This window comes from Prunus persica, chromosome G1 (assembly GCF_000346465.2).
Source record: "Prunus persica cultivar Lovell chromosome G1, Prunus_persica_NCBIv2, whole genome shotgun sequence".
NCBI lineage: Eukaryota > Viridiplantae > Streptophyta > Magnoliopsida > Rosales > Rosaceae > Prunus > Prunus persica.
This window is the reverse complement of record NC_034009.1, coordinates 44,006,286-44,028,019: the sequence shown is the minus strand read 5'-3', so window position 1 is coordinate 44,028,019 and position 21,734 is coordinate 44,006,286. Positions and strand designations below refer to the sequence as shown.

At 36.7% G+C, this 21,734-nt stretch overlaps 2 protein-coding genes and 1 pseudogene across 2 annotated transcripts; 1 reads left to right on the top strand and 2 right to left on the bottom strand.

The window, feature by feature from the left end:
• LOC18790373 (XIAP-associated factor 1) lies at positions 10,840-14,783 on the top strand. The gene is made up of 6 exons (XM_007225790.2): positions 10,840-11,060; positions 11,187-11,250; positions 11,725-11,860; positions 13,131-13,268; positions 13,358-13,479; positions 14,424-14,783. The coding sequence occupies exons 2-6, from the start codon at positions 11,207-11,209 to the stop codon at positions 14,584-14,586; spliced, it is 603 nt and encodes a 200-aa protein (XP_007225852.1). The 5' UTR covers positions 10,840-11,060; positions 11,187-11,206; the 3' UTR covers positions 14,587-14,783.
• LOC109947633 (putative disease resistance protein At3g14460) lies at positions 16,073-16,792 on the bottom strand. Its single transcript, XM_020558242.1, has one exon. The coding sequence runs from the start codon at positions 16,790-16,792 to the stop codon at positions 16,073-16,075; it is 720 nt and encodes a 239-aa protein (XP_020413831.1).
• LOC18792218 lies at positions 17,102-18,951 on the bottom strand (annotated as a pseudogene).

The window sequence follows — 21,734 nt, the reverse complement described above, 5'->3', positions numbered from 1 at the left end:
CCTCTCTCTCTCTCTCTTTCTCTTCAGCTCCCCCAATCTCTCGGATAGCTTTTTTTTCACTTCTAAACTACTCTCATCCTCATCTAATATTGTCTTGTTTCTTGACTTCTTACTTTATATTATTTACTAAAAAAATTGAGTATCTACGTGATATGACATTTAGCATCCAATAATGTGACCCACCTGTATGTTAATATTATCTTGCTAGTTGTCGATCATTTCAATACATTTTATTCGTAATGGGGAGTTAAGGTGTCATTATTTTACTAGGGTATGGCTGAAAAGAGTGCTCTTTGAAAGGATCAAGCATGTGAGATAATTTTGTGTGTAATATAAACATGTCTACACATATGATTTGAATCTCACTTAATGACAAAGTTACAGATGAGCTGTCTTAATCGCTTACCTACTCATTACAAAACTGATATTAATTCCTTGAAATAATAATATTTAATGAATATTTCTTATTGTATACTTCGCTGATAAGCCCTGATAATGAATTATTTATTTGATATGCCCAGTGTAGTGCACTGGGCTTCAATAATTGGGACCCGCTATTATGTGGATGGGTCTCTCGATTATTGAAATTAATTATTAAAGGCTTCACAGCCCAACAAATGCATCTGACATTTGAAAAATTGGCTCCACGAAATGCTAAAAATAAATCGTTAAGTTAGCCATTTGTAATTCTTTTAGGTGAAGCAAAACGAATGTAATTTAGACATGCACAAAACACAATTCTTGGATTCCTTTATCCACTGAGTTAGCCATTTGGTTTCTCATATTTAGTATATAATTTATATGAAATTGCATGGTCGAGGTTGATGTCCCAATGACCACAATTTAATCTTGTATCTTTATCATAATCTAAAACCCTCCGAATCCATGGGAGCCAATAGCATATATCAAGAGATGATTGAGAGACATGCACGTGCAGAGGCATCACCATTTGCAAATCGAGGTAGCCATTTTTGCACGCCTTTAAATATTGTGTTTAGCCCGATGCCACACAACTGGCTTTCAACCAGAAACACAAGCCTGTCCACAATCTGATCCACCATTTCTAAGAAAGGCTTTTGCAGGTGATGGAGAAAACTTTTTAAAGCTCTTTGCATTTTTAAACTTCCATCATCTTACTTTACAAAAACTAGGGGTTTTTCAAAAATGGTATCTACTCTTATGGCATGTTTATAATCTGTAATTAGATTAGAAGGAACTGAACTGAGAATGAATTGAATCAAGGAGAATTAAATTTCAGATTTTTATTAAAGTTATTTACTGAACCATATGAAATTGGGATAAGAGTGGTACTAATCGATGGTAAATTTGAAATTTTTTTTTAATTTGTTTGGATTGGTTGGACCCATAAGATTCGATTTGTACTGGGCAAACGACCAATGAGGAACATTCAAGATTTCTATATGGGCGAAGATCAAGGGCGTCTATTATAAAAATAAATCTTCCATGATTCCAATACATAGTAGTAGGACAAGTGTCAATCATCAGCGAAGTGATACTAAGTACACAGATCAAGAAGAAAGTTGATCTCCCATTATAACTTCTCCCTTTATTGGATACGATAATAACTTCCATTAATTACTTTATCTGAGAGTGGAAATCCCACTTTTCCTTGAATTCGGATGTTTGATGGGATATAATATCGACATTGAAAACAGAAGCAGATGGACTTTTATCTTGTTTGCAGGAAGAAAAGCATGCTGCCATATATTCGTTCATGATTTGGCTCAACCAAAACCTATTTCTGTGGCTGGTCCCAACTACAAATTATCGTTTAAACAAAGACTATGCAATTGCAAGCTTTCTTCTTCTTTTTTTCTTGGCAGAAAGAGTCATCCCATAGCTTGTACATGATGGGAAATATATATAATTTTATTTTATTTTCATATTCTTTTATGATTTCCTCCCCCTATAATATATACTGGTCCCAATCTAGTGTAAGTTGAGATAAGATTACATCAAAGCGCATTAATTTTCATCTGTGACGAGAATCTATAAAATCCTGATCATATGCGTCACTAATTACACTCTTATAATATGCGCGTAGAAATATCTTTTGAGATGAAAGTGATAATATTAATAAGTAAATAAAAAAGAATCTTAAATTTAGTGGATGGCAAAAAACAAATGGCCGAACCAACTGTTATACAAGAAAGGAACATGAAAATACAACTCCATCATGGTAGAAACCAAAGAAGCTAGAAAGCAATGATTACATAGAGCACAAAACTAAAAGGGATAGTTAGATTTCCAGCATTGGATAAAATCATTCTCCACTAAAATTTTGTGTTAGAGTGAATTTTGATTCTAGTAGTTTGATATAGGTACATTATTTTCAATGTATTTGTGTGTATAATAGGATTATAAATCCTTCTTTCTTCCCTCAAAACTATAGCCGTTGTGTCCCATTTATAATCCAGTAATGGTGTTTTAGCTTTCTCTGAGCAAGAAGGGGGGATTTATAAATGTATGTATAAAATATCTCATTATCATCAGGTTACATGGGAACTTTCCATAATGAGATAGCTAGGGTGGGCAAAGTCTACCCCATTTTGGCGTTTTGCAAAATTGATAAACACAAGTGGTACTTCATAACCATAATTAAACATAGGTTATAATATCAAACTGTTGTTGTTACTTGTAAAGACATTGGAAAATATATCAGAAGCGAAGTAATTCTCTTAAAATGCATCACAAATATGAAGAAAAAAAAAACGATGATCATAACAATCAGACACTATAATGTGTGAAAAAAAAATTGATGCTAAATACCCTAAAGACAATGGGAAATATATCATAAATGAAGTAGTTCTCCTTAAAAGGCATCGAAGTCAACGTTATTTTGAAGAAAGTCAATAACTGAAGTTCATTAAGACATCAGTTGGTATGAAGAGACAGATATTGTTTCTTGTAATAGGCATCAGTTTTTCCCCGATATCTTTAAAACTCCTAATTAGAATTACCTTACAATACATTAGTGTTTTACTGTAATAGGCAACGGTTTTTCCTCGATGCCTATTAGCATTGTTTTGGTAGTGAATACTTGTACTTTGTGCCAAAAAAAAAATAACGAAAATCTGGTGCAGGTTGTCACAACATTGATCTCTCGTACGGCTTTAACTGGGTACAGGTTTGTCTATCTTCTCTCAGAGTACACAAGTTTTGAATAAAACTTCAGGATTATGTTGACCAAGGCCAAGTGCCATGAGGAAGTATATTGACCAAATGATCACATTGGCCATGGCCAAGGATGTGTCTCTTCACAAGAGGAGGATCCCAAGGACGTTGAATTGCGTTAGATCTAGAGCACTGGAATTTCATGTATTATTTATTGTTAGGATCTATAAGAATCAAAGTTCTTTGAAAATGTAATTACAGATGGATATATTAAAATAAAAGAGTGTTATGGGATATTGTAACTTATATTATCCACCCATCATTTCAAGTGTTGCTTTAATTCCAATATTTACAGTTCGCAATCTCCAAGCTTTAAATTATTGCAATAAAAAAATTAAAGTATCATTATGTGAAGTTTGAGAATCCTACACAGGTGGGCGCTATGCCACTCCACCATAAGAATTTTCCTCCCTATTTGATGCCAAATTGGAAGTGGTGTGCAATGGTGTTTGTTACTATTTTTTTGTTTGTATCCAACGAGGATGTCTTACTTTCCCACTAAATAAATATTGGTCTAGCACCTACCAAGCTGTCCTACAATTCTTTAAAAAAAAAAAAAAGGGGTTTGATAATTATGAAAGATAATTGTTATTCACGCTCCAAAACATTCATCATATACTCTTTTAAATTGAGACTTTTCTTTATATTTTTATATACGAGGAGTGCATTATGACTTTTTCAGAGTATCAATAACAATTCTCTTATTCAATCGAATATTTTGTTCGTTTGAAACAAAGTTAGAAGTGTATTTACCATATTAATGGAGTGTTAGTTGGATTAGCACATATCTTGATGTGCTCCCAAATTATCCTAAATTTAAATTCTCATAAATCATGATATCCGTATGTGTGAATTTTCCTCATCTCTTTCTGAACTTCCCACATTGTTTGCCATGCAAAATATATCGAAAACTCAATCTCAGATCTAGTGATAAAATACTCATAAGACCATCCTGAAAATCACCTATGCATCTGCCACTTTAAAATAACCAAAAGAGTAGGTCACGTGCATCACGAGTCCCCATCACCATTTTCCACTGTTCCCATCACGCTTATATTATTTAAAATAAATAAAAAAGAAAAGTGGAAAGTGGGTAGTGGTGGCCTTGGTTCCTCAGACTTATGAAAGACATTTTCCTTTGTACTTTTTTCCAGAAAAATAAGGTTACCAAATTAGGAAATTGGCTTGGCAAGGAGCGTGATACCCTTCACTTTGATTTGATGTTGCCACCAAAGCACCTGAGAGACCTTGTCCCTCTCTTTTTTGGCAAAAACTATGAGCAACCTGAACCACCTGATGCTCTCTGCCAAGTGTGAATTTTGTCCCTCACTTGAGACAACAAGTTCCAAAGTTTTCGCATTGCTAACTATAAATATATATATATATATATATAAGAATCATGGCTCTTTGTACTTTCAACCATACTAAACCTGGTAAAGATCATTTGGTAACTAGGAAATTATATACACTTTTCAATTGAAACATTCAACTATTTTAGTATTCTTGCTTGAGAATTTCGATTGTTCGAATAGCAATTTTACGATACCTTTTTTCTCTCTTCTTTTTCAAATATCTTTCTTCTCAACTCTGCCTTATCGTCTTAGTTCTTGATTTCTTACTTTGTATTCTTTACCCATATTTTTTTAATCTTGACGTCAGATGACATCAAGCATTCATATGATGTGACCCACCATCATATTAAGAATATCTTGCTAGCTGTCGATAGTATCAATATGATTTATTCTTAAGAAAAGTTGTGCTTTTTAAAAGGATCGAGATTCTAAGATAATTTATGGTATGTAAGAGTAAAATAAAACTTTACGATTCGAATCTCACTTAACGACAAAGTGACAGACGATCTGTTATAATAACAAATTTTTCTTGTGAGTGCCACTAAGAGAAATTTCATGTGCGAGTGGTCATTGATGCATTGTGAGACTCACTTTAATTAATGGTTGGAAATTATCATTCACTTGTGACCGTTTGCACATAACATTTCTATTTTTCTTATTGCATAAGTTGATCAATGGGCCCATGTAATGGATTATTATTCGGTGCCTAGCGCATGACCCTAGGCTTTAATAAGTAAGGCCCACCATTATGCGGTGGACCTCCTTATTATTATAATTACTAGAGGTTTCAGTGCCTGAGAAATACGTATGACATTTGAAAAAATTACTCCGCAAAATGCTAAAAGTGATTATTCAAATGTGAAAATGGATAAATCAAAAGAGATCAATTGGCTTGTAAAGGAATTAAGTTGCAATTACTCCTTTTAACACACAATCAGATGGATGGGAAAAAGATGATCCGTTTTGTTTCTTCTATGAACTTGCCAAATATCTTCAAACCTAAGTAACTTTTTGTGGACAGTGGTGATTAATAATAATATTGATCAAAACATCCAATTCGAGCTACCACTACCTACTTTTTCATCTAGTCAATGGAGTCCTAGGCAAATTATATATCTCTATCTCTACTTTTATAAAGTCATATCAAAAGCAGTTGCGGTCATAGGCTTCACCAAAAAAGAAAGTGGACAACAACACCCTTGAAACAATGAGTGATATTACAATAATCTGTGGCTAAGAATCCTTCGTGCTGGTGGAAGAAAGATCCAAATTCCTCCCCTACGAATCTCATAAAGACTGGTGCTCGTTTCTTGCGCTTAGGTTCTTGGATTGGCTGACTCGCATCAAGGATTTTGGAGGGGACCAAACCAACCAATGAGATTCGATTTGTACTAAGAAATCAACCAATAGGAGCCTTCGAGTTTTATATGCCGAAAACCATGGGCATATGCATTATAAAAATCAGTCTTCCATAATCCATTTATAAAAGTCAGTCTTGTGTAATTCGAATGGTTGAGAGTAGGACAAGTGTCAATCATCAGCTAAAGGAAGAAGAAAGTTGATCTCCCTATTTCAGGTCATCTTTCATTCTCTTGCACCCAAATAAATGTTGGAGCTTTCCATGGATAGGTATGATTGGGTTTTAGCCATGCAAGTCATTTACCAAACAGAGAAAGTAGCTGCGTATTTATATATATGAAGCTGAACAACATGTTGGTGGAAGTGTATATCATTAGGCCAAAGGATATTATATTTACAAGGGAAACCTAACAATTGACAAGCTAACCAACCATGGAAGCAGCATTAATTGGTAATAGATTTTTTTATTATTATTAAAAAAAAAAGAGATCATGAAAATAACGACATACGGCATAGCATAGCAGAAGTGAATGTGATTAAAGTTTCTTATATTATATACGGCAGTGGAAAGTTCCCCCAAATTGGTATTTGATCAACATTTTCTTTCCTACTTTACCAGTCACTAAAAAGAATTTTAAAATCAGTATATCTTTTTTAAGGCCGAAGATAAAAATTACTCATTTTTAATTCTTTTTTTTTTTGAAGTAGAGAAAAAGCATAGCTACTCGTCAGATGTTGATGTACACTTAGTGATCAACATTTGGTCCACGACCTATGGGCTGAAGTGAATAGCGCGAGGCCAGATCGGTAAGAGTTCAGTTAGTTCGTTATTTAGCTCGCTCAACCTGATTCGTTCTTGAATTGGATAGAATCTGGGCTTCAAATTTGAAACCCTCGACCCACTACTTCTAAGCCAATTTAGGCCCTACTCATCCTAGTCTGCCTAGGCCCATTTAGGAATGTCCCATCTATGTCTTTTTAAAAAAAAAAAAAATTGGGGCTCGTTTGAGAGTGATTCTGGATATGCTAGAATTACTTATAGGGAGAAGTACCTCTCATGTACTTCTCTATATAACCACTTTAAGGGCTCGTTTGGGAATGTTTATCTAGGAAGTACTTATGTTCATAAGCGCTTCTAACAAAAGTGTTTTTATTATAAAAAAATATTGAATTTTCATTAAAAAAAATTCAAGTGTTTCCTGAAAAAGCACTTGGGAGTGCTTTTTGAAGAGGCACATAGTAGGTTCTTTTTCAGAAAGCGCTTCTATGACCTAGAAGAGTGTTGAGGCTAAAAAATTCAGGGTTGGGCCCAAATGAATTCTCGGCCCAACACTATGCCTTATTAAGAAAAGAGCCAATTTGGAGCACGCGAAAGTTCGTCATTCAGGCTTTTACGAGCCACGACCACGTGCCATGCCAAATAAATATGCAATTTATCACGCTAAGAATTAAAATGAGCCTATAAAAGGCACTAGCTCTACAAGCCCATGCTAATTATTCCGTTAAGCATTATGTCTCTTTTCAAAGATGATAAAATTCAAACACGCTAATCGACATGCCATGCCAAGCAGGAAATCATTATTTCACACTTAGTCACACTATAAGCTTAAGTGGGCCCAAACCACGCAAATGCCAGGGGCTTGCTTGAGTGAGTTGTGGTATGGATGGTAACGAGCTTTCATGAGGCCCATTGATGAGCCGAGAAATGGAAGTTTTGGGTTGCTTTGGGAGCCCCAAAACTCAAGCCCATTTCTTAAGCCCAAATATGTGGGTAAGCATAAAAGAGTAAAAAAAACCCAATACTCTAGAAGAGATAGCCCAATACTTTAGGAAAAATTGGCTCATCATTTCAATAAAAATGGTCCATTACTTTAGAGGTTGGCCCATTCCCTTAATATACTAACCCACCACCTTAGGAAGCCCAAATAACCCAAGTGGCTTAGAAAATATCCAAAAAATCTCCAGCACATGGTTTGAAATAAAACCACGATAGAAAACCAGGAGATGTTCGTATGCTCAGGCTATTGGGAGACTCCAGCACATGGCCAAAGACAAGCCTAATGCAAGCCATCAGCAAAACCAAAGGAAATCTATATGTGTAGGAGGAGTACCCATTGGACAAATGACTATACCCATTATCTTTTCCTCTGTGAGCTATATATTGAAAACCAAGGAAGAAAGCAGGTGGTGCCTCACCCCCATGGGGGAGGTCCAGCCACACAAAAATCTTGGAACCCCAAAGTGCCCGTGACCCATGAGCTCTAGTTAAAAAAATTTCACAAAAAAAGAGTGAATGGAAAGAAGCAAAGGAAAAGTGGGAATGAAAGATCGATATAATTAGGGTTCTAAGTGCCTATAAAAGGGAGCTTCCTCTACCCAGCAAAAATCATTATCCAGAGTGCAACCAAGCTTCGTCAAGCAACTGGAAATTCACTCGATCCACATCCAGAGAGCAAGCTTCCTTTCTTGCTTCCAAAACCCAGCAATTTTGTGCTATGTTCATCATTCTTCCCCTATCTTTCCCTCATGGCAGACTGTTCTGTTACTTGACAGAGTTTTCGTCAAGCTGCCGGAAAGTACTCAACATACCCATTATTTCTCCCATCTCTCTATCTCTAATGCTAAACTCAGGAAGGCTCAGCTCCCATGCCACAAGCTTCTTATGCCAAGTTAAGAAATTATCTGTAAGCAGTTGTTGTTTTTGTTGGTGAAGGTAACCAGGATGCTTACTAAGGGTTCACTACCCTATATATATACATATCTCTCTCTCTCTCTCTCCAAAAACTGTATTCCAGATCTGAAACACTTATCTTCTGAAGCCAAGTTGAAATCATGGGCATCACTTTTTTGGTGAGAAATCCAAAGGTGTAACCAAGCATTCGTCAAGCTACCGGAAGCCCAATCAAACAAGTTGTTGGAACACCTATTCTACTATGTTTCAAGCAAACCTCTTCTAATGTCTACTACACCTTTATTATCAAGCAATAGCTTCACAGTAGCTGACGTATCCTTCTCATCAAAAATTTCAATGTACTGAAGAGCCATTGAAGAAGACCAAAGCACTCCCTAAGATCTCAATTCTTTCAGGGTGTTTTGGGGCCTGGTGCTGCAAACTTAGACAGGGGCGCAAAAAAGCTCGATCTACTTTGCAGTAGTCCAACAAGCCCATTGTAGCTCTGAACAAAAAGACCCCAACAAATAGCTTCTAAACTTTTCTGCCAAACACTGTCAGAAATGCTTTTAGTTGTCAGAAAACGCATTTAGCTTTTTCAGAGGCACTCCCAAACATGCCCTAAGTGATTTTAAGTGATTATGGGGAGAAGCACATGGGAGGTGCTTCTCTCCATAAAATCACTCAAAACCACTTAAAGTGATTATATAGAGAAGTGATTCTACATAAAAGTGTTTTTTGGCATTTCTAAAATCACTCCCAAACGAGCCCTTAATTGATGCACTTCCTAACCTCATTTTCAACTTAATTGAAATGATGTAATATGCAGGATGAATTAATAAACTTCTCATTTTGTTTTGCACATGTTATGAATTAAGTTGATTTTTCCATTGTTATCTGAAAATTTGCAACGAATTTTTTAAAAGACATTGAACTACAACCCTAGATCAAAGTGAACTCCCTAACCTCATTTTAGACTTAATTGAAATAATGTAATATAAATGATGAACTAATAAACCTTTTATTTTGTTTTACACATTTATGAATTAAGTTAATATTTTCAAAGTTGTCTAAAAATTGGTAACAAAAAGTTATATACGATATTGAACTACGCCAGTGAGATATAACTTAGTTGGTTGAACTCTTCCACCTCCACCCATGTAGGCAGAGGTTTGAAACCCCCAAACACCCCAATGAATATTTGTGCAAACCCCCCTCTCTATTCACTTGTAATCAAATATATTGAACTATAACTCTACATACAAGTCCAACAACTTGAGAAAAATAAAAATGCTTTTTATCGCAAATGGTCCCTAAGGTTTGCGAAATTATCACCTTTCGTCCCTTACATTTTTTTGTGACACTAATGGTCTTTAAAGTTACCCTCCACACATCAAAATAGTCCATACCATTAGCTTCCATCAAATTTTTTGTTAAATTATTGATGTGGCACATGTGTGCCACACATCCAATGATATAGAACCACGCGACTTTAAATAAAATAAAATATATTTTAAAACTTAAAATTCATTAAAAAAATTAAAAAGTAATTAAGCTTTTTTAGAAAGAGAAAAAACCCTGAAGCTATTCCTCCGCCTAAAAAAAAAAAACTCTCCTACATACCCACAGGGACATGCTCATCTTCTTCTTCAACCTCCATTTATTTTGATGAGCTCCCCTTAACCAATCCAAGGCAAGGGAATGCTCTCTCTTCAATAATTAATTCTTCAGCCAAGCCCTTCTCCTTCAATAATTAATTCGTCTTATCCCGTATTCGTATTTGGGTTTTTATTTCCTACAAAAATTAATTCTATTTTAAATTTGTTTATTTATAGATTTTAAGTTTTAAAATATATTATATTTTATTTAAAGTCACGTGGCTCTATACCCTTGGATGTGTGAGCTTTACACATGTGCCACGTCAGCAATTTAATAGAAAATTTGATGGAAGCTAACGACATAGACTATATTTGATGCGTGGAGGGTAACCTTAAAGACCATTAGTGTCACAAAAAAAGGTCAGAGATGAAAAGTGATAAGTTCATAAATCTCAGGGACCATTTATGATAAAAAGCCAAATAAAAAGCCCCGGCTCATCTAGGCCCATATTCAGCCTGGCCTGGCCTGCTTAGGCCCAGCCCACCTCCATCTAAGGAATGGGCACTGGAGGCAGCAGCCCAGTAGATTTTTGACAGTGACCAAACGAATGGCAGAAGGTCCAACCCCAGTTCAGCACCGACCTTGCACAACTGAGCCAGTGAGTCTTCTCTGAAATCTCCCTCGTCGATCTGGAGGGCGCAAAAGTCTTTATAAACGTCTCACCTAATTATTAAATAAATAATAAAAAAGGTCGTTAGACTCGAAGCCTTCCCATCATTACTCTTCATACTCTTCTTCCCTTCCCTTTCGTTCTTTCTTGTTCGACCTGAAATTCATAGTAGTTGTAAAAGTCTACCAAACCCAGAATCTTGTTTTAGCTTTCGGTAAATTTAAATTCTTCTATTTTTTTGTTTTGTTTTGTTTTGTGTTCCTAATATTTGATTTCTTTATGTAATTCTGTGCGATTTGTTGCCTAATTTGTTGAATTCAATTATCTTGTTTTGTTTCAGCTTAATTTTTCTGAATCGCCATGGCTGTTGCATCTGAAGGAGCAACTATAATATGCAATCACTGGTAATTATTTTTCTTGGGAATCTGTGTCTTCAAATCTTGTAATTCTGATATTGTACCTGTTCTGTATAATATGTCTATATGGTTATGTATGTATCTACAGTTTTTGGTTTATGCGTGCCAATGTTAATTATGTTTATGATTTGGTTTGAATTTTGTGAGATACCCAAACCTTTGAATTGCCGTAGTTGGGTGAATTTTCCTACAAGCCTAGCTCAAGCTCAGCTTATTTAGGTATTGTGGCACTGGCAACCCCCAAAAGAGTGATTTATTAGTGCCTTGGCGTGTTTGCTCTCTAGTTATTTGGTAATGGAAGCATTAGTGTTCTTTCAATTTGAAGAGATCAGTTTGCACATTCCCTTAGATGGTCACTGGCTTAAACTTCTTTACTATGTTTGATGACTTGTAGACATTCACCTGCTTCATTCCTCTAATACAAATACCGTGCTAATGGATAATTTGTTTGTATTTTTCCAGTGACAGAGCTGTCCCCTCGTCAAATATTGATTTGCATTCTGCTCATTGCTTCCGCAATCTAGAAAAATGTAAAGTCTGTGGTGATATGGTTCCGAAAAAATATGCTAAGGAACATTACTCGGACACCCATGCTCCGGTACGTGAGTTTACGATATTAGATTTTTCTTCCTACTGAAGTTAGTGCAATATAAGATGAAATCTCTCCTGTTAATTTTAAGTGAAAACGTAGCATTAGATTACTTTTGTTTGGCATAAAGTTTTCCAGCAATTACTAGTATTCACTTGGAAAAGTGAAATTACATATGATTATGTAGTTCATATGCATGTATTCAGTTGTTGCAATTCTCTTGGTGTCAAGGATCCCTTTTGTCCCTCTATTGTATTATCAATTGTTAGCTAGTTTTTGCAGAGGTCCATCTAAAACTGCAAAATGTTGATATTCAACAAGGGCTGAGATTGAACCCTTTTGTCCCTCTATTGTATTATCAATTGTTAGCTATTTTTTGTTGAATATTTTAATTTGAATTTTTCCCTGTAACATTGTAACATTCATACACCCTGAATTTGTTACCCCACCATTGTAACATTCAGAAACCTAAATTATCCAAATCGTATGCCAGCATAATGCATATGTAAACTGGTAATTATTTCATGCCAAAGCTTCTAGGAAGTATTTGAGGATATAGATATGCTTTTGTTTGAATTTTGCATAAAACAAACTGGTATTTATTTTATTTTGAGCACTTTCATGCATATAGCCTGTACAGGTGAATATGGTTAGTATGTTGTATAGAATGTAGCTTTAAACTGGGATAGTTTGCAAAAGAGAATTCATTTGTCCAACCCCAATCAATTCAGGAGCTTTGTTGAGTTATTTTTAGATGATAATTTTGGAAATTAAAAGAATAATCTTGGATGTTGTTGGGCAGTACGTGTCTGACAGATTATTGGATGACTAAAACATGATGATTATAAAGGAAATTCTACATGCTGTATCAACCTCCTCATGAGCTTGGAAAAATATTTCTTCACTTAGCAATCAAACTGAAACCAAAGTTTCAAATTATTGTGGAAACACACAGTTTATTAGTTATGCCTCTTGCAAGGAGTATTCAAGTTATCTTAGTTAGCATGATCGTTTTAATATGTAATGGAACATTTTCATCTACTGCATCCTCAATATGCAGATATTTTCCCATGCACAGTTTGTCCGTGCTTTAATTTAGTTTAACTTTTTGTAAAGAGACCATAAAGGACGCAAAACACTGAGCAGCCATTAATAATCAACCCGAAATGATTGGTTAAGCCAACACATTTTGTTTGGTTAGTATTATCTTGAGTTGGGTGTAGATATATCATGTACCTGCATACAATTGCCATGTGAAATGACATGTGTATTAGAGCAGGTAGCCTGTTCACTTTGTAGCGAGACAATGGAACGTGAAATATTAGCTGTCCACAAAGGTGAAAATTGCCCTCAAAGAATTGTCACATGTGAGTTCTGTGAGTTCCCATTGCCTGCAATTGATCTAGCTGAGCATCAGGTAAAACTTGTCAATAATTTTGAAAAGATGACTTAAGATGATATTTATCAGAACTTGAGTGTTATATCAGTCTTTTTTTGTAATTTTAGGAAGTATGTGGGAATCGGACGGAACTTTGTCATCTTTGTAACAAATACATTAGACTGCGAGAAAGATACAACCATGAAATTAGCTGCACTGGTGTCCCAGATAATACCGTGTCATCTTCCAGGTTGGTTCACTATCGTATAGCATTTTAATATATTAATTGGTAAATTGTAGCTACTTATTATTGTGCAGCATAATGAAATATCTTATGAGGAATGTCTAAGAGAAATTTGTCTTGCTATCTTTTAGCTTATAATTGATAGCCGACTACCTGTAATTCTAAGGTTTGGTATGTCAGGGCAGTCAAAGAAATATATAGCCTTGTCAGGGCAAATTTCCATATTTAAGAGAAGTCAATGTCTTGTCCCATGATTAAAAGTTTTGGGCATTTTTAGACACACAAGTCCTGGTTGAATTCTTCCAAGCGTCCAGTTCATGCATTTATGCTGAAATTGGCACCATATCCATATATTCCCATGATCTAGTGCTCCACTTTGGGTTCCAACACTAGTATTGGTAACACCCCTGATTATATTAGTATCACACAACTTTATCCTTCTAACTAATTTTCTTTAAAAGAAAGAGGGAAAGAAAAGCTACCTCCACTGTTTTGTTATGAACATTGTTTATTTGTGTGAACTCAACCAAGTCTAACCCCATGATCATAAGGGTTGCAAGCCACACAAATCTGTATGACCGGAAGTCCCACGTACAGGGACATCTTCTGCTGGTAGTCCTCGTGAAAGATTTTTCATTCAGGCTAGGGATTTCAAAGGTCTGATTAGATTGGATTGTATTCTTGAATCAACTTGAATTCATAAGTTGAGTTACATCACTAACAATTCTGAACTGTACCTCAGTGCCAATCAAACCCAATATAATTATGATTGTTACTTGTCATTTTGGGTTTTGGGGTTAGCAGCTGGTTTCTGTACAGGCTGATTTACATTTTATTTGTCTACTGTCTAACCTTTTGAGCACATATCCAGGACCAGATATCCTTGATTTAAGAATTATGGATATTCTTTATTTGTCATGTGTATTAATCCTTTGAATTTTAATATGAAGGGATGCTAGGGCTGCTGAAAGAGGGCAAGGTCCCCAAAGAAGACAGCCGAATGAGTTTTCACGGAAACGGCTTATATTCACCATTGCACTAACAGGCATTGCTGTCCTATTAGGATCGCTATTTTTCGGGAGAAAGACAGAAGACAATCAAGTAGTGCATTAGCAGCTGAGACAATACTCGTTGGGTTATGTAAATCTTCTATATGCTTCCATTTAATCTGTATCCTAAATCTTCAGAAATCGTACGACTGCTGTAACTGTAGTAAACTCCATTGAAACTGTGATAATACAGTAACTGATTGTGCAAAGCTACCATGTGCTTGTTTCATACTTTTTAATGAATCTCACCTTTTGCAATAAGCGCGACCTTTTGTAGAATTACTAGTCACAACTGCATGTCAATAGGAGTAATATGAGAGATTGATTGCTGTTTATAAGGAGACCAGATCGAATTATGTCTTTAGTCCTCGATTAAGAGACTTTAATGGGGAAAGACATCATACAAGAAAAGAAAGTTTATAGTATTGTCAGAGGAAAGAGATGTTTGCTATTTCATAAAAAATGGAAAAATGGAAAAATGGAAAAATGTAATGAATGGAAAAGAGCCTTCTTGCAGGCGGCTGCTCTCCACTCACCTTTACAAAAGAGTTGTATAGACTAGTATTGAACCCTTTGCTTGCTGTGCTTGGTGTGCCGTTTGCAGCAGGAGCAGTTTTGCTCTCAGGAAAATATTGTTGGAGCGCTGCTGCATCCACTGATTTGGATTTTCTGCAGAATGTTCCCTCCTCGCCGTACTTTTCTAAATCCGAGTAAGCACTTGAACAACATTGATTAAGCAAACCGACTTCTTTACTTTTGCAGACTTAGCTAATGAAACTCCACATGCACCTCTTTACTGGGCAGCAACAATCCTAAACCAGTTTGCGAGCCTGCTGCTGCTGCAGAAAAAATTTCCACAGGTCCATGAAGTAATAACAACAACATGTAGTTTAATTAGAGCCTCGACGAACATGTAGTTGGTTAAGGGCCAAGTCAATGAAAAATTCAGGGTGAGCTTGAAGACCTGAAACAATTTAATGAATTCATGTTCCTTCACATGAATACTCTTCCATATTCAGACACTTAAAAAGTTAACAACAATATCGAGCATAAATTGGATACGATTACTTGTAAGAAACACGAAAAAGGCAGGAAAACTTTTGGAATATTGAGATTAAAAAAAAACCTACTGTGAGTAACATGAAAGCCCGAAAGATCCACAAAGTAAAGGTGATCCTTGTGCGGACCGAGGAGGAGGACAACATATTCGCTTAATGATGAAGAGTGAGGAAGAGGTATCTGCAAGAAGACACTCCGATGCTCAAGTCAATAGGTGTTCAAATGGATTGCAGTAGAATATGATCAATTGAATATGGAATGAATTTATAACTAAAAATCAAATTTGGAAAATTAACACAGCAGGAAACCTTACCTTTTTCTCATATATAGAAGATTATGGGGTGCCACTTGACATTGCTTTTCCAGGAAAGTCCTCTTAGATTGCTAGAGAATTGAACACATTAAATTCTAAGAAAGGTGTACAGTTAGTTAATTACGAATTTACCTGAAGAGTTGGATGCGATAGGCAGAAGCCATAGTCATCTTGATCATCATGGATTCTCTGTTGTGTCTGGCTGATCCATCCAAACTCCGTCTTTTCGTACAAACTGATCATCAATTTTAATGTTTGGGATGTGAGACACCTGGTCCGACTCCCTGCGTCTTCCTTCTTCCCAACCTTGGAGAAGCGAACAACTAGAGACGGTCAAGTTGTGCAGTGGTGTCTTCCACAGGAAGTCTGGTAGTGTTTTCAGCTGAGGACAGCGCATGATCCACAAGTGCGAAAGAGATGGCATTATCGTGATTTCAGAATCATCATCTTCCCTCCACCCTTCCACTCCTTCCCACTCTTCCCACTCCCCCATGCCTTTGAATACGAGTGTTTTCAATTTTGGGAATGATAGTATTGTTTTTGTTTGCTGCGTTGTTTCATTTAAACCCAGAAACTCCACTCCCACCTTTTTCAAACTCTTCATTCCATCCATTTTAAAATATTCAAGGCACGGCAACTTCCCAAGAGGAGCCAGAAACTTACAGAATGGAAGCCTTACAACTTCAAGCCATCTCAAGTTATGCAATGACAACATCCATTTGAGAAACAGGGTGTTACCCTGGTAACCAAAGACAAGTAACCTCTCCAAATTTGGATGTGGTTCAAAGGCATTCAATATTTCTTCATCCATTTCTCTCTGCTCACCTTCTTCACGGTCACTGCGTCCAAAATGCATATCCAAACGAACAAGGTTTTTCTTATTCGCTAATCGCGCCATTTTAGCCTCACTCGCATCTTTCACCAACTTCAAATTAGTTATCCAAAGAGTACCTTGAAGCTGGTCCAAGTTTCTCAAATCCCCCAACTGGAAGAATCCTTTACTATTACTTTTTTTATTATTATTATTGTAGCCAATGCCATCATCGTAGAGTCTCAATTCACTTAATGTTTTCAGGCCTGTTAATCTTCCAATCTCTTTTGATAATTTCTTACGGTCGCAGGTAGTTTTTCAAGTTTCGTGCAGAAAGCGAGTCGCAATGTTTGCAGATTGCACAAATAACCCAATGTGTCGGGTAATTCTTTCAAATCAACATTGCGTGATAAGTTGAGGATACCGCAAACGTATTAGTACACCCATCTCTTCAGGAAGCTTTTCGATGGAGTTGTTGCTCAAATCTAATGTCCTAAGGCACTTCAATTGTAATATTGAATCGGAGCTTATTGTAGAGAGTCCTGAATTAGTAGCTATCAGAGTACGTAATCTTCTACAATATTGGGAAATTAAAATAGGAACTGCATCATTGGAGGGTGACATTATGTTCAGATGACAAACTTTCTTTGTCTCCTTGGCAATTTTAGCATCTATAATAACGCATTCCTTTTTCGTGAGAAATTGTACAAAATCATGCACAATATCATGCATTTTGCATCCTATAATATTTTCCAACTCATCTGTAACAAAATCTTGAAAGAAAGACCGCATTACTAAGTTATCGAAATAGCTTTCGCCTAAAATTGTTACTTTTTTTGCATCTCCTTTCACATTAATATAGTCTTGCGAAATCCACAACTCAATCAATTTATTTTTATAAAACTCATAATCTTTTGGAAAAGTAGCACAGTATAAAAGACATCGTCGAACTGCTGGAGTAAGATCATAATAACTCAGTAGAAGCGACTAAAAAACATGTTGATCAACAAGTTCTAGTTCCCATATCTTACTATCCAAAACATCTATCCATTGTCTTCTTGTTTTCTTATATCGCATCAGACTAGCTAAAGTCTTTGTAGCAAGAGGCAAACCATCACACTTTCTTGCAATTCTTTCCTTAAAGTCTTCATCAAGAAATCTGGACTCATCTCTTTCTCTGTCAAAGAATGCAATTCTACAAAATAATAGCAAACAATCTAGATCGCTCAACTTATTCAAATTAATCACGTGATCAGTGACTGCTCCCATCCCAATAGCAACCATCTTATTTCGTGTAGTCACTAATATTCTACTGCCTATATCACTATTTCGGAAAACTTCCTTCAATGGTTCCCACTTATTATCGGTTGGATTCCACACATCATCTAGGACAAGGAGAACCTTTTTACGACTAATAGACTCAAACATACATTTCAACAAAGTATCAAACTCAGTTGAATTCATTCGACTATCATCCTTGTTGAGAACTTCAATGATGGCTTTAGCTACCTTGATTTCTTCGAAAGGGACCGACACACAAACCCATATTCTTTCATCAAAATGATTTTTTACATTTTCATCATTATAGACTAACTGGGCAAAAGCTGTTTTACCCAATCCTCCCTTTCCTACAATGGGGATGACAAGTTGGCTCCTCCCTCCTTGACTACTCTCACTTAACAACAAGCTCATTAAATTCTTTTTTTCCTCTTCGCGACCAATTATAGTAGAGACATTGACAAAAGAAGAAGTTTTGAACCGTTCAAGTTGTTCGTTGCCTCTTGTTGTGTTTTGAAAGTAATAATTTTGTCTTAAAGTTGCTATCGAAGTTAACTTTTCAGTTATTTCATTTATTTTTATAGCAATGTCATGACGCATTATCACCTGACCAATTTTGCCAAAACAAACGCTGGGCGGGGGAATGAAGAAGCATACCTTCCTTTTTGTAAGAGCTTCTTTTTCTTGTTTCTCAACTTGGTGCTTGAGAATTTCAGTGTTCCACTCATCCAAGACGTCGTTTATGTCGTAGGACACATCTTCCAGATTATGCAGCCAATTTCTGACTTGGCCTCGTGCACCTGCCTCTCCTCTGCATCCTGGAGCACAGCTTTAACAGCATTGAGATGGAAGATGAGATTTTCAACTTCCTGCTCAACATTCACCACCAGGCTCACCTCTTCTTCTATCTGTTTCCGGGTGATGGAAGCCAACTGTTCTAGGAGGACCGAAACCATTGCTTCAGCCATTGTTGGTTGTCGTTGGAAATTGAATGACGGGCCGTTCCAAAAAAAACAAAACAAAAAGCAAAGGGGAAAAGAATTAAAAGATTTGCAAATGACACGACTGTGAACTAAGATTCAAGCAGCGTAGGTTAACTTGGGAAGCTAATGGCAATAAGGTTCAAACTCAAAGAATGGTTTGTGAAGTAAGTGTTGAAGAATATTAAGTCCCACGTCGGGAACTTGACTAAATAAAATACAAAATATAATGAATGATTCTACTACTAATAATACCGAGGCCCGCTATGGGGGTTTATGTTTGACTTTGGCTCTGAATCTGATCTTGAATCAGGATCCTATTTTGATGACTCCGAATCCGATCCGGAATCAAAATCCTATTTTGACGACCCCGACCCGACTCTAACGACGACCCTTACCCCGACCCCTACTCCGATGATGACCCCGACTACGAATTTGTCTCTGATTCAGACCCCGATCCCGACTTCGACTCTGACTCCAGTCCCGACTCAGGCTCAGATCTCGATCCGAATTCCTATTAAACCGGTATCCTATGCATCTTCCGCTGCACAGATTATGACTTCTCGACTCATGACCCCGACACCTGGATCAGATTGCGCATATTGTGGTGATCTGAGACACACTCGTGAGACTTGTTTTAAATTGCATGGCTACCCCGATTGGTGGGCTAGCTGGATAATTGATTCCGGTGCAACTGATCATATGACGTTTGATCATGATGGTTTTTTGAATACTACACAACCTCGACGAACTTGTATTGCAAATGCCAATGGAGTTACTTATCCTGTGACAGGGGATGACATTGTTGCACTCTCATCCTCTCTCTCACTGTCTAATACTTTACTTGTTCCATCTTTATCTAATAAATTGTTGACAGTTAGTCAGCTTACTGAACAATTGAATTGTTGTGTACTCATTTACCCGAGTTTTTGTTTGCTTCAGGATATTCACACTAAGAAGATTCTTGGTTGTGGTACTAAGAGAGAGAGGCTATATTATGTAGATGACTTTAGTCCCGGTGTGGCTGACAGTGTAATGCGTCCCTTTGATAGCAAACAAAAGAAAATCTAGTTGTGGCACCGTCGATTGAGACATCCGTCTTTTAGTTATATGAAGCATCTTATACCAAATTTATTCTCAGGTTTCAAGGACTCCGACTTCACATGTGATACTTGTATTTTGGCCAAGAGTCACCGTGTGCCCTACCTGTTGAGTACGAACAAGTGTACTACTCCATTTACGTTAATTCACTCTGATGTCTGGGGACCTTCACCTATCACTGCTCCTTCTGGTGTTTGATGGTTTGTCACATTCATAAATGATTGTACACGGATGACATGGCTTTATTTACTGAAGAATAAAAATGAAGTGTTTTCCCGTTTTCAGTCCCTTCACAAACAGATGAAAACTCAGTTTAATGCTCAAATCTATATTCTTCGCTCAGACAATGGTGGATAATTTGTCAATCATGATTTTCAGACTTACTTCCAACAACATGAAATTATTCATGAGACGACTTATCCTTAGACACCGCAACAAAATGGTGTGCTGAACGAAAGAATCAACATATTCTTGAAACTGTACGCACTTCTGATTGCCGCTCATGTTCCTTGTCATCATTGGGATGATGCTATTGTCATCGTAGTTCACTTGATCAACTGCATGCCTTCTGGTGTATCGACCTTTAAAACTCTCTTACAGGTGCTTGCGCAACACAGACCTCTGCCCTTTGTTTTGGTACTCACACCCTGAATCTTTGGATGTGTGGCTTTCGTTCATCTCTACAAAATCAACGTAGCACACTTGATCTATGTGTGTTTCGTTGTGTTTTTGTAGGTATGTCACTCATCAGAAAGGCTACTGCTATTCTCACCCTCCTACCCGACGTACCTATGTCACTTTGGATGTGACCTTTCTGGAATTTGAGCTGTTCTTTTATGATCCATCATCCAATTCTACGCTTCAGGGGAGATACGAAGTGAAGAGCGGAATTGGAGCAACTTGGAAAACGAAGAAATTCTTTTCTGTACAGAAATGATCGATCGTCCTGAGTCTGGAGCACGAGATTACTCTCTGTCGAAAAGCGATCAATCGCCCATTCATAGCGATCAATTGCCTGAGCCACCTGACCCATGTGAAGATATTTCTTATCCAAGTCTTACATCTACAGACAATATAGAACAACAAGATGAAGACCCTCCCTCTAACTCAATAGTACTAACAGACCAATCTCCTGAGAATATCCTTGAGGTAACTACTCCTACTAGACTTGTGCATTTAGAGGATAAAACTATTATATATCAATTACCTTTCAGGCAAAATCGTGGGAAGCCACCAAACCGTTATTCACCTGATATTGGCAAGACATCCAAGTATCCAATTGTAAATCATGTATCCACTGAGAAGCTGTCTGAACCACTTAAGGCTTTTGGGCATCAGTTGTCTGCTATTCATATTCCAACCAAGGTCTCTAAAGCATTGAAAGATCCTAAATGAGTCCAAGCTATAAAAGATGAGATGAAAGCTCTTCAGAAAAATCATACTTAGACATTGGAGACTATACTATGAGGAAAAAAGACTACCGGATGTAGATGGGTGTTTACTATAAAACACAATGCAGATGGATCTATCGAGCGATACAAGGTAAAACTTATGGCAAAAGGGTACACACAGACCTATGGTATAGACTGTGAAGAAACCTTTGCTCCAGTTGCAAAGTTAATTACCGTCAGAGTCTTATTGTCCCTTGCAGCTAATTTAGATTGGCCACT

Bases quoted from the DNA above. Each gene is read 5' to 3' on its own strand.
- LOC18790373 (XM_007225790.2), top strand. From the start codon at position 11,207: ATGGCTGTTGCATCTGAAGGAGCAACTATAATATGCAATCACTG. The intron at 11,251-11,724 runs GTAATTATTTTT...GTATTTTTCCAG, and splicing joins ACTATAATATGCAATCACTG to TGACAGAGCTGTCCCCTCGT. The intron at 13,480-14,423 runs GTTGGTTCACTA...TTTAATATGAAG, and splicing joins AATACCGTGTCATCTTCCAG to GGATGCTAGGGCTGCTGAAA.
- LOC109947633 (XM_020558242.1), bottom strand. From the start codon at position 16,792: ATGGCGCGATTAGCGAATAAGAAAAACCTTGTTCGTTTGGATATGCAT.